General features: G+C 41.2%; 1 protein-coding gene across 12 annotated transcripts in view; it reads right to left on the bottom strand.

The window, feature by feature from the left end:
• Window positions 1-276: 276 nt before the first annotated feature.
• LOC307034684 (membrane cofactor protein-like) overlaps window positions 277-12,043 on the bottom strand; it is a 38,246-nt gene continuing 26,479 nt past the window's right edge. The window contains exons 10-16 of one of the 12 annotated variants that reach the window (XM_079673542.1): window positions 7,538-7,597; window positions 6,812-6,871; window positions 4,687-4,698; window positions 4,345-4,389; window positions 3,975-4,047; window positions 3,059-3,112; window positions 277-1,773 (exon numbers count right to left, since the gene is read on the bottom strand). In XM_079673542.1, coding sequence (XP_079529668.1) covers window positions 1,743-1,773; window positions 3,059-3,112; window positions 3,975-4,047; window positions 4,345-4,389; window positions 4,687-4,698; window positions 6,812-6,871; window positions 7,538-7,597 — 335 coding nt within the window. In that variant the 3' untranslated portion in view covers window positions 277-1,742. Of the gene's footprint in view, window positions 1,774-3,058; window positions 3,113-3,974; window positions 4,048-4,344; window positions 4,390-4,686; window positions 4,702-6,811; window positions 6,872-7,537; window positions 7,598-12,043 lie in introns of all 12 variants that reach the window. The other 11 variants (XM_079673538.1, XM_079673546.1, XM_079673544.1 and 8 more) reach the window with 11 other exon arrangements.

Genomic DNA, 12,043 nt, shown 5'->3' on the forward strand with positions numbered 1-12,043 from the left:
TGCAAAATAAGTTCTGGTCTCCCAGCTGTGTGCAGCTCTGTCATAAAAAAAACAATTTTTTTTTAAATATCCCATTTGTGTTCTCATAAAATGTAAAAAAACGTTTTGAAAAAAGGTTGTAATGCAGTATATAAAAATAAGTATAATCTGTCAGAAAGATGAAGAGTGCTTTTGAAAGACACGGATTGTTTGTTTGCACATCGAGAGAACACTAAAGTGAGAATTAAGAGTCAAATATAGTGAAAAGCTCCAGGAAGTAAAGACAGTACATCAACGTCAACTCTTCTGCTTTTATTTCATTCATTGATTACAAAAGTTAGTGCCAAAATAAAAGCCTCAAAACAATACAAAATCAATCTGAGATGTTCCGACACACATTGTAGTAAAAATAAATACAGATAAGAAGCAGGGAAGTGCAAAATGATAGTTACAAAGATCACAGTGTGTACAGACAGACTAATACTAACTACTTCTTCTCTTGTTGTTATGAAACTGACTCTGGAAGAGATGTGCATCGAACCAAAGAGTTGAGTTAGGAATAATATAAATGCTCTCTGGGGAATATTTCTTTAAATTGGCGAAGCTACAGAGCAACGACACAACGCAGCAACATTAAATATAGATAATGATATTATTTACTTTGAACAGACTCACAACCATCTGGTCTTTCTGCTTTAAGGCGTGTGTGGGATGTATTATATTCAGGCACTAAGCTAGACTACAGAAACCAGTGCTTCGTCTAGAAAGGAAATGTTTTAGCGCTGCGTTCACACGAGACGCGGAGCAGCTTTTTGAGCCGCGCAGTTACTCGTGAAGTGAAGGCAAAGAAACGCGTAGAGGAAACGTTCAGGCTTCATTCCCACGAGTTACATTTTATTCAAACTCCAGGGACAAATTGTCGCGATTGTCTCTTAGAGCCAATCAGTGGTGAGGATCTCCTGTCGTCACTGATGGAGGGGAATTAGAAAGCAGCCGTTAGCTCAACTCATATCTGCTCAGAAACTGGAGAAAGTTCTGAATGTACAAACCCCAGACTGTCTGCGGACAGTCTTTATTTCTGTCTGCAGGACGTTACTGTGAGTGTGGAGGTTAGCTTAGCCTGATCAGGAGCACTTTAAAGTGTCTTGTAAGCACACTCATTTTGATCCCTGTGTTACAATCAAATCACAGCGTGTTATTGTTGGGGTTCTATCTACACGTCTACATCTAACGAGTCACGTTAGTTAGGCTGCTTTGCGTCCGCTGTGAACGCACCTTAAGACTTGAGGAACCATTTATCGGCCTCTTTTAAGCAACTGCTCACTTTTTTAATGATTCGTTTCCCAAAAGATTGAGATTTTTTGTTTTAAAACATCAAATAAAAACGGCTAACTATTGATTGAAAGTGGTTACTCATCAGATTTCTGCCAGCTATGTTTAAGGTGCATGCAGTCATTCTGACGCTTCATAGTGCAACATGTATTCATCAACAGAAGCCTCATCCCTTCATAACAAGGACAAATGCAGGATAGAGAAAAAGTCGTTTTGAGTGTCAGGAATTTCCGTCGTCAACTAATCGAAAGGAGTCGCTTAAAGCAGAAGCTACGGATTTATTTTAAGTTCCTGACGTTTCGGAGTCTCAGGCGGTCAGAAATGTTTCTTCAGAGCGTCTCCGTCGGCCAATCCCGTCCCGAGGAACATGGAGACATTCAGACGTGTCCGGAGACATCCCCTGATCAGCTGATCGACTCTACAGCCAGTAGTTATGGACCAGCAGCAGCATCATCCCCTGTACTGCAGGACCAAAGGAAAAGGGTTTAGGTGTCAGTCAGACACGAGGGAAAGTGTAGAAAGCCTGCAGCCCTGTGAGGCGGATCTGTGAAGGGTTAACGTGGAGAAGCGAGTCGGCAGCAGGAGAATAAACATTCAACCCAATCAAATCAACAACTGTCTCCAGTACGAGGAAACCATGTGCGTGCATGTTAGTAGAACATAAATGTTAGTTTGCGTTAATTCAAGAATTGATCATTTGAACGATCGATGCCGGTAAAAGAAGACATACAAAAGGTCAAGAATAGAGTTCTCTTCACGGTTATCCCTCCCACCCCACCTGCATGGCTGTCGTCTTGATTGTTCCAGTTCTGCATCTCTGTTTCTATGGTTACGTCCGTATTAGAAAGCTGTGCTGGGATAACCTGCTGATCTCAGCAGCAGCTAGCGTCCACTACGCTGTGAAGTAGAGACGCTCACTCAGCGGACCATTTGAACGGCTGATGAAAACAACGGAGTTCCATTCTTAATAAGCCACGCCTCCATTCTTAATAAGCCACGCCTCCTTAATTGGTCACTTCGTCTGAATCAACCTTTCTATTCTTTATCTTTCTTTATTCATTTTGACTTTCTCATCATTTTGAAATGTCATATTTTAACTCTTTCGTCATAGACTTGTTCTCATATCTTGTTCTCATAATTTAGATTTTTTTCTCATATTTTAACTCTTTCTTAATATTTGAATTTTTTCTTCGTGTTTTGACACTTTGGTCATAGTCTTGACTTTTTGTCATAATTTTGACTTTTGGTCATAATTTCTCATATTTTGACTTTTTCTTCATTTGACTTGTTCTCATATTGTAACTGCTCTCTGTAAATGTGTTGGCTTGATTGAATTCTCAGTTTCATTCAGTTGTTAAAGCTTTGAGTTGCATCTTGTGTAAGAAGAAGGTATACTTTATGAATCCCTTTCAAGGACATTTCTTTCCCCTCCGTTGTGTTTGCACACATTACACACAGATAGCAGAGGTGGCAGAGCAGAGAGCCTGCCAGGTACAGGTACGCCAGGTGCCAGGTACGCCAAGGAAGCAGTCTGGAGGTTAGATGCCTTGCTCAAGGGCACCTCGGCAGTGGCCTTGGAGGTGAACCGGCACCTCTCCAGCTACCAGCTCACTCCATCTTTTATTTTTGTTGGTCCGATCGGGACGTGAACCGGCGACCCTTCGGTTCCAAGAGCAGGTCCCTACAGACTGAGCCACTGCCGAACGAAAAGTGCTTCACAGATAAACCTTTATTTTCATCCTCTTACCGAAGCTCTACATCCTCTTCTTTCGGAGCAGTGCGAACGTGGTCCTTCCTAGAGCTGCAATCCAATAATGACGGTCAGTGGACGTACGATAGATAACACCCACGACACTAACTTCCACCACCACTACACACACACACACACACACCGACACCAGCCCCATCTAACGGACAACATATTTATAATATTGCCGTTTTATATGGTTACCATGCCAACTGGTGTTACAAAAGTGTACAAATAAATTCTACTAGAATAATAAAAAGTGAACACCACACACACCAACACACAGGGAAAGTACCAAAATGAGTTTAGTACAAAAAAAGATCTTTGTTTCCAAAGTATCCAAACGTTATGCCCTTAGGGGCCTTTGTCTAAAGTGGTGTGTTCAGAGATTTCATGTTGCCGACACACTCCTACACAGTGAAGACATCACCACCAGGAAGCTGTTTCTTCAGAATCACTTCCTCAGATCTAATGTGCCGGTCTTAATCTCACTTTTAGGCAGAAACTGCAGCTAAAAGATCAAAAGCCAAACTTAACTGAAAGGACTTTGGGCCATCAACTATTGCCTTATAGAGATATTTTGAAACGGCTCAACGCAGGATGAGGATATTGGCCTAAAGCATTGTTGCCTCAGTATGGGTGTTTCTGAGATTGGGGTATTTCTGCCTTTTGCCCCACTTCCTGCATCCAGCAGTTTGCTTTAAACGCTAACTTGGGGTGACATACGGTATGTAGTGTCTTGGCAGTTTGACCCAGCGTCAGTCCGTCTGTTGTGAGTGAGCTGCAGCTCTGTGTAGCGTCTCCTAATGACTACAGGCGGGAGAGAGAGCCTCAGAAACAGATCCCCACAGCTTCAACATGCAACATTCACACAGGAAGAAGAGCTTTGAGTGTGAACAGGTTTAAAACATTTTACCCGGCCTTTTCCTTGGAGCATTTCAGGAATCCACACCGCCATAAACCGACAGCGATGGCAAATAAGACGATTACTTCATGAGAAACAAAAAGGAAGATGGTGAAAGTGAAGACGATCGTCCACAATAAAATAAGTCTCAATGAAATGCATGAAAGGGTTAGATGGTTATTGTTCTTAGGCTTCAATAGCTTCTGCTCTTTGAAAGCAAACACACCTTCCTAGTGAACTGGATATCATGCACAAACCACAGCACGTCACTAATGACTGTAAACATAGAAGATGATGCTCTCTGCAGCCCTGCTGTTCTTCTGAGGACATCGTCTCATTTTCAATCATCACTTTATATTCTAGAGGTAATGTTTAAACTTACCCGCAAAAGCCACACCGAGCCCCGTGTACAACCTTTTTCCATCGTCTGTAAAAACAAAAGAAGTGTGTTAAGTTAAACTACAACTCTTCAGAATCAGAATGCAAATAGGTCGGTGGGTAGAGTTATTATTTGACCATAACAAAATAAAAAATTAATGTTTTACATGAAAATAAGAAGTTGAATAAAAATAAGTTAAACTATATTTACACAAGAAGTTAAAAACATATAACATGTATTACAATATGTATTGTTAATAATAACATTAATGCTTAACTGCACAGTTAAATGTATTATAAATATTTTTAAACTTGAATTGAATAGGAGATTATTCTGGGGACTTACTTGGGTCAGGAGCTGCTGAAGAAGAGACAAAGAACATATTAAACATCAGAAATAAAACCTTCCGTTTCAGAAACACAGATTCATTTAACGATGTTTGGAGCACGACGAGATAACCCCCGATTATCAGCATGGAGTCAAGGGGGTCAAATCTACTTAAGAGGAACGCAAGAGGGTCTTGTTTATTTAAAAAGCATGTGTAAGTTACAGCTCCCATGCTGAGGTCACAGACGCCTACAATAAAGGTGTTTTCAGCTGCTGCTTAAACATGTCCGCTGTCCACTGAGTGTTGGTCAGTCTGGGATAAAAGCTGCTTTACGTTGGGGGACTTGAGGAATATTTATATATATATTTATAAATCATGCTGTTGAGTATCTTAGGGCTCGTGCAGAGACGTAAAAGGACCTACAAATTTGTGAGAAAAGAGCGGGCCAGACCATTAAGAGCTTTATAAACCAGTACAAGGACTTTAAATCAATTCTAAAAGACAGGTTCGTGCTATCTTGTTTAAATGTTAGTCAAATCTCGTACTCGAAAGGAACGCAAGAAAGAGGTTTTCTAGCGTCTTGGTTATTTAAAAAGTAATTGTCAGAAGTCTAGGATGGATTCAATCTCCATTTCAATGTCTTTCCTTTAACCTGTTCAGCCCTGAGCCTGTTTTTCAGGTCTCAGGCTCCAAAATGACATTCCCAGAACAAATGACCATATCTTCCCTAAAAGGGTTAAATTAATCATCTGTTTCTCAAAGTAATGATGAACCTGTGAGCTGGATGTACAAGAGTCAGAATCAATATAGATGTTTTTTATTTTAAAGTAAATTCAGACTGAAAATAGTAAAAAAAAGTGTAAATGATAGTGTCCGTCCAAAAGTAACCCATTACTTCTAGTGAAACCCACCCTTGGATGATGGGATGGTAGACTAAAAGGGTTAGGAATCCAAAATATAAAGTATAATAAGTACCCTGAATCAAGATTGATGGAAAACAAGTGATATTTGACCTTTTTAGAGAGGTTTAGCAAAAACAAACCACTTCTGGGGTCATCTGGGTGCATCTTCCATTTCTCTGGTTCCCTTTGGTCGATTTTGATGATTGACATCTCTTTTTAACCGTTAGAGCCAATAGAATCGAGGGGAAGTTCCTAAAATCCATCTAAACATTACCCATTGGTGAATGAGTGATGCGCAGCCAGAATGCCCAAAACTGGAAGCTGTCATACTCTGGTGGCTCTCAGAGCAGCTTGATATGAAATCTCAGTTTTTGACATGGATTATCAGAAATCATTTCAAATTGACACAGACACATTGGATTAACCTATGGATTAACATTCAGCCACGTTTTTATATCGTTTTAATGCCATTGAACACGACTTTTGATCAGAATAACAGCTAAGGTGAGACGATGTCCCGTGAATGCTCCGTAAAGCTACGTGTTGTGATGTCTGGTTTTGATTCCCATGTTGCGAGTTCTGATCGCTCAGTGATGATACTTTAATCGGATAGCTTGCCTCCGCAGATCCGATAAGTAATAAGGGTATTTTTACCTTGAGTTCTGTGTTAAGTGCGTTAGCATTTTTTTGCTCAGGGCTCATTTAGACGCTTCTTGTGAGACTTGTGTTTTGTTTCGGTAAAAATGGTACGTATTGTCAGTTAGCTGAGTTTCTTCCCGTTAAGTGGGTATGACACATTCATAGGTTTTTAAATATTAAGAAGCCCTGAGACACAGTTTTGTGAAATAACACCCCGCAGGCCCCGGATTAGGGTCCTCTCGGGCTTAACAGGTTAATCTGATTCTTTAATATAATGTTTTTAATTTCATTTAATATGTTATTCATTTAATTTAACATCATTTAATGTATTTCATTTAATATATGTTATTTTAATTGATTCAATACTTAACGAAGGCACAGAACTGCACTTAATCACATGCATGACCAAAAAGCAGAAAATCATGCAAAATGTAAAAATTATAACATTCATTTTAAAAGACAGCCCTCGTTGCGTGCATTATTAGCAGAAAATCAACGTTAAAAGCTCAACTCCAATCCAACCACCGAACAGTAAACAGATCAAACATCCCAGGGTAATCATTGATCACCCTAACGAGACAGACATTGAAATGGCCTCTACCTGTGGGCTTCTTGGTGGATTCAGGACTTTTAGTGGTGGTGGATTTAACTGTTGGTACAGCTGCAAAATATAATACATTATAATAATTAGTTCAAACATAACAAATAATCAGGGTTGCCTTCGACTCAACATTTCTCTAGTCGTCCGATTGTCGTCAATTCGGGCGATTAGTCGACTAATCGCCTCACTTTTACGAAATATTATGATTATTAATATGATTTTTTTGTCCTCCCAAAATGGTTTCAGTTTCAAAGGCTGACAAAGAATGTTATTCACTGTTTTAATTAATTCAATGTTTTAAATGAATTACAATGTCTTTAATTTAATATGATTCGTTAATATAGTATAATGTTATTCATCTAATTTAACATGATTTAATGTATTTCATTTAATATATCTTATTTTAATTGATTCAATTCTTAACAATGAAGAAACAGAACTGCACCTAATCAGATGCATGACAAACAAGCAGAAAGTCATGCAAAATGTAAGAATTAGAACTAGGGCTGTCAGTCGATTCAAATAGTTAATCTCGATTAATCGCACATTTATTAGTTGTTCTAAATGTACCCTAGAGGAATATCAAGTTTTTAATACTCGTATCAACATATGAGCGGACAAATATGCTTTATGCAAATGTTTCCAACCATTGAACAGTAAACAGATCAAACATCCCAGAGTAATCATTGATCGCCCTAACGAGACAGATATTGAAATGGCCTCTACCTGTGGGCTTCTTGGTGGATTCAGGACTTTTAGTGGTGGTGGGTTTAACTGTTGGTACCGCTGCAAAATATAATACATTATAATAATTAGTGCAAATATCACAAATAATCAGGGTTGCCCTCGACTCAACATTTCTCTAGTCGTCCGATTGTCGTCAATTCGGGCGATTAGTCGATTAACTAACGTTGTGCTTCATATAAAATACAACTGTAATAATGAAGCTTTGAAATATAAATTAAATACCAACACTTTCTCTAAATCATTTGATTAAGAACAAAACTAGTCTCTTAAAAAGTGGGCATCTCCTGATTTTGAGGAAGTATTGAACCACAGAGGAAATAAAGAACAAAGCTCCAGGAAACCAGAGCGTGCATCTGGACTAAAGATGGACTCGTGTTCAGACTGAGGCTGCACGACATGGAGGAAAATAACTGTTGGGGATTCTTTTTGATTTATATTGCAATATAATATATATGTATAGAAGAGGATCCGAACCCAACGAGGATTTGTCATCAAGTCTGTCTGCAGCTCTCAGAGTTTACTCACAAGTCCCCGGTTGGGTGCTTCTTTGTTAGTTTACCCGAGTGGACGAGAGGGTCGCCTCCCTACGCCTGCGGGTTATGGGGGGGTAAACTCTGACTGTTGTGTGTGCTTATGCACCCAACAGCAGTTCAGAGTATACGGCCTTCTTGGAGACCCTAGAAAGAGTCCTGGATGGGGCTCCTGAAGGGGACCTGAGGCTGTATGTTTTGGACACTCGGGTAAAGAGAGGGGCGGAGAACTGATCACCATCTGGTGGTGAGTTGGGTCGAGCGGCGGGGAAGCCTCTGGATAGACCTGGTAAGCCCAAACGTGTAGTTCGGGTGAACTGGGAACGTCTGGAGGAGGCCCAAGTTCAGGAGGCCTTCAACTCACACCTCCGGTGGAGCTTCTCGGGCATCCCTGTTGAGGCTGGGGACATTGAACCAGAGTGGGCGGTGTTCAAAGCCTCTATTGCGTGTGTCCTCACTAGGCGAGCACAGGAGGCCTATTCAGCTCTTTGGGGCGAAAATGCTTTGGACTATGCTAGAGTAAAATCAGCGGTGTTAAAATCATACAAAGTGGTTCCTGAAGCGTATCGTCAAAAGTTCAGAAGTTGGGTCAAGGGGGATAAGCAGACAACTGAGGAGTTTATCCGTGATCTGACTTCTCATTTTCAGCGGTGGTGGACAGAGAGTGAATACCAGGGGCCTCATTTATAAAGCGATATACGCACAAAAGATGGCGTACGGCAGTTTCTACGCAATGTTTGAGATTTATAAAATACTAACTTGAGGGAAAAACGTGCGGTCCTCCACACAAACTCTAACCCATGCGTACGCACTAAGCACAAACACGGGAGAGACGAGAAACTGCGACACCGTTGGCAGAAGGAAGGATGGAGAGAAATATGTGAAAATAATATAATAAATAAAATGTTACCTCTCATTTATCAGATATGAAGAATTCATTTTCAAACATTGATTAAAGCCAATCTTAAAATGATTTAACAAACGCCTGTTTGAGACTCCTCAGAGCACACAAACACATAACTGGAGAAATAAATAAATACAGATATGTTATTTAAAACCACCTCCAATATGTTGTGTTAATGTGATGAAATGTTTTCTCATAAATGATGCGGTAAGCAGGAGGACAGAATTACGTCTAAACTGACGCCGTGTTGCATTTCTATAGGTTGTAGATACGAGCATGGTTTTATATATGTTTAAAACATGTTTAATCGTGTTTTATGCCGTTTGCCAAGACTTGATAAGTCGCCCGTAAAACACAGGAGGTATGGTAACTAAGAACACCAGATGTGGTAAATTGTATAGCTAGTATTACGCAACACATTAGTTGTATTTCCTTTAACTGGTGGAAATAGAGTTGCTGCGGGGGGGGGGGGGGGGGGGGGTTGAGATGCACAGGCTGCAGTGCGCTGCGCACAGCTGATCGACAGCTGGAACACAAACCACCAAATACAAAAATATAATTCAGATCCAGTCGTCATGACTCCACTTCGGAGGGATTCCCCGATCATTTCTTACAGTTTATCATCAAGGGGGGGGGGGGGGGGGGGTCTCCTGTCCCCGGTACAAACACGCTGCCTGAGGAAGGCTATGTGTATTCTTTTTGTCATTAACCTTTTTCGGACCACTTATTTATTTATTTTGGTGACGATCCGACCTCCATGCTGCTACTCTGGTTCAAACTGCATCCACTAAACCAGGGGTATTCAACTAAAATTCAGCGAGGTCCAGTTAGAGAGAATGTCCCCATGCAAAGGTCCGGAGCTTCAAAATGTCTAAGCTGCTTCATGAGTTAGTGTGATATGTATTGAAGTAGCTTTATCAACGTCTGCATGAAATCAACAGCTGACTGCCAATCAAATAAAGAAAGTACAATTCAAAGACAACTATTAACATTGAACTCTACAGATAAACAGTACATACTGTGGATATGTGTGATGTTCCTCTCGGGCTGCATTTAAAAATAAAATAGAGAAAATAAATAAAATAGCTTTTGAAAATATGTGCATCTTAAAAGTGCTTAACTTCAGATAAATAAAATAAAGAGTAGCAGCAGCTTGAGTTTCCCTTTTTCTTTGTTAACCGTTTCACATCATGACTTAACAGTTTCAGACGATTATAGAACAATATCAGTCTTTACACATCATAACAATTAAACAGTTTTAAAGTCTCTCTTTCTTTCCCTCTTATATTGCATTCCCTCTCTCACTTTGTTCTGTTCAGTGAGAGAACTGAGCTGGAGCTTATCCCGCCAGGAGTTTAGATCTGGGCTGAAATGGTGTCAGGACCATTCTCATACACACATGCAGGTGCTCATTGGTTAGCCTCGGTTAGCTCGTTGGTTAGCCTCGGCTAGCTCATTGGTTAGCCTCGGTTAGCTCATTGGTTAGCCTGGGTTAGCTCATTGGTTAGCCTCGGTTAGCTCATTGGTTAGCCTCGGTTAGCTCATTGGTTAGCCTGGGTTAGCTCATTGGTTAGCCTGGGTTAGCTCATTGGTTAGCCTCGGTTAGCTCATTGGTTAGCCTCGGCTAGCTCATTGGTTAGCCTGGGTTAGCTCATTGGTTAGCCTCGGTTAGCTCATTGGTTAGCCTCGGTTAGCTCATTGGTTAGCCTCGGTTAGCTCATTGGTTAGCCTCGGTTAGCTCATTGGTTAGCCTCGGCTAGCTCATTGGTTAGCCTGGGTTAGCCTGCCCTGGAACGGTATCTAGTTTGAATGTTGATCCTGGTGGACTGATCATATCGGGCTCTCAGACTGCTTATTGTTTGTGACCTCAGTTCTGAGTTGAGAGGGAATGTTTGGTCAAACACTTTGTGTTTTGTCTCGTATTGGTGTGTTGTCTCTTTTAATGAGAGCCACGGTCTCTGAACAAATGAGACACACTGGCTCTGAGCTCCCAGAGGGCATGACGAACATGAAGAGTCCACTCAGGGTTCACAGCTCTGTTCTCACTGTCCACTTTCCTCTTCTTGGAGAGCGCCATGTGTAATTATGTGTCTCTCCCTGTCTGCCGCTAACACCTGTTCACTCTCCTCTCCGTTTCTCTCCCTGTATCGATAACTCTTCTCTTTCGCCCCCTGTCGGCAGCGGTTAAAATTGAAATCCCCAATTAATGTATTGATTATAGGTCCGGGTCCGTATAGGTCGGCGTCTGGGTCCGGATCCGGACTGCGGTCCGCCTGTTGCCGATCCCTGCACCAAACAATATGATTTATCTCGACCTCCCCAAAATAACCTAAATCTGACACGGTGTGAGATGTCTTTTTTCTTTTTTCCTGCGATCTTCTTCATAAAGTCAGTCAAAATGAATGAATGGGCGTTTCTTTGACTATTGATAGGCAAATATGGGCGTTACGTGAAGCCCGCAAAAGCTGCGCCGCATTTAAAAGGGAAACCAGCGTAGGAGGTGCCGAACGCAAGTGCTGTGCCGGTACGCAGTCTATTATGAATCGGAAAGTGTCGGTGCGTATTTATTTGCTTTGTCCTACGGAAGCAACCTTCCCACGCCCCTAATGAGGCCCCTGGTGAACACACATACGATACAGAGATGCTGTATGAGAAACCAATGTGATTTTTGAAAATTGCACAAATTCAATCTATTCTAGTCGACCTCAACAATGGAAATATGATCAGTAGAAATGGCCATGACACGGGACCTTTCATATTTCTGGGTATTTTCTTTGAGACTTACGTTCACATTTAGAATTAATTTCAACTCAATAGAGAGGTGCAGGAATGAGTCCTAAAACCCAGAAGTGAGTCAGCATGTCACCACTTCCTGTTCCCTCGTCTCAGAGCCAATGGGATCTCTCCATAGGATTTAGGAAAATGGAGGCCGTTGTACGTCATTACGCCGAACACGTAAACACTCCTCTAAGTTAGTTTCTGTTCTGCTTGAGAGCAAGTCCCTGCCTCCTGCAGACTGTTCAAACAAACGCTTCAACTCCTTCCATCTAG

The sequence above is a fragment of the Notothenia rossii genome (genome assembly GCF_949606895.1).
Source record: "Notothenia rossii genome assembly, chromosome: 4".
NCBI classification, from domain to species: domain Eukaryota; kingdom Metazoa; phylum Chordata; class Actinopteri; order Perciformes; family Nototheniidae; genus Notothenia; species Notothenia rossii.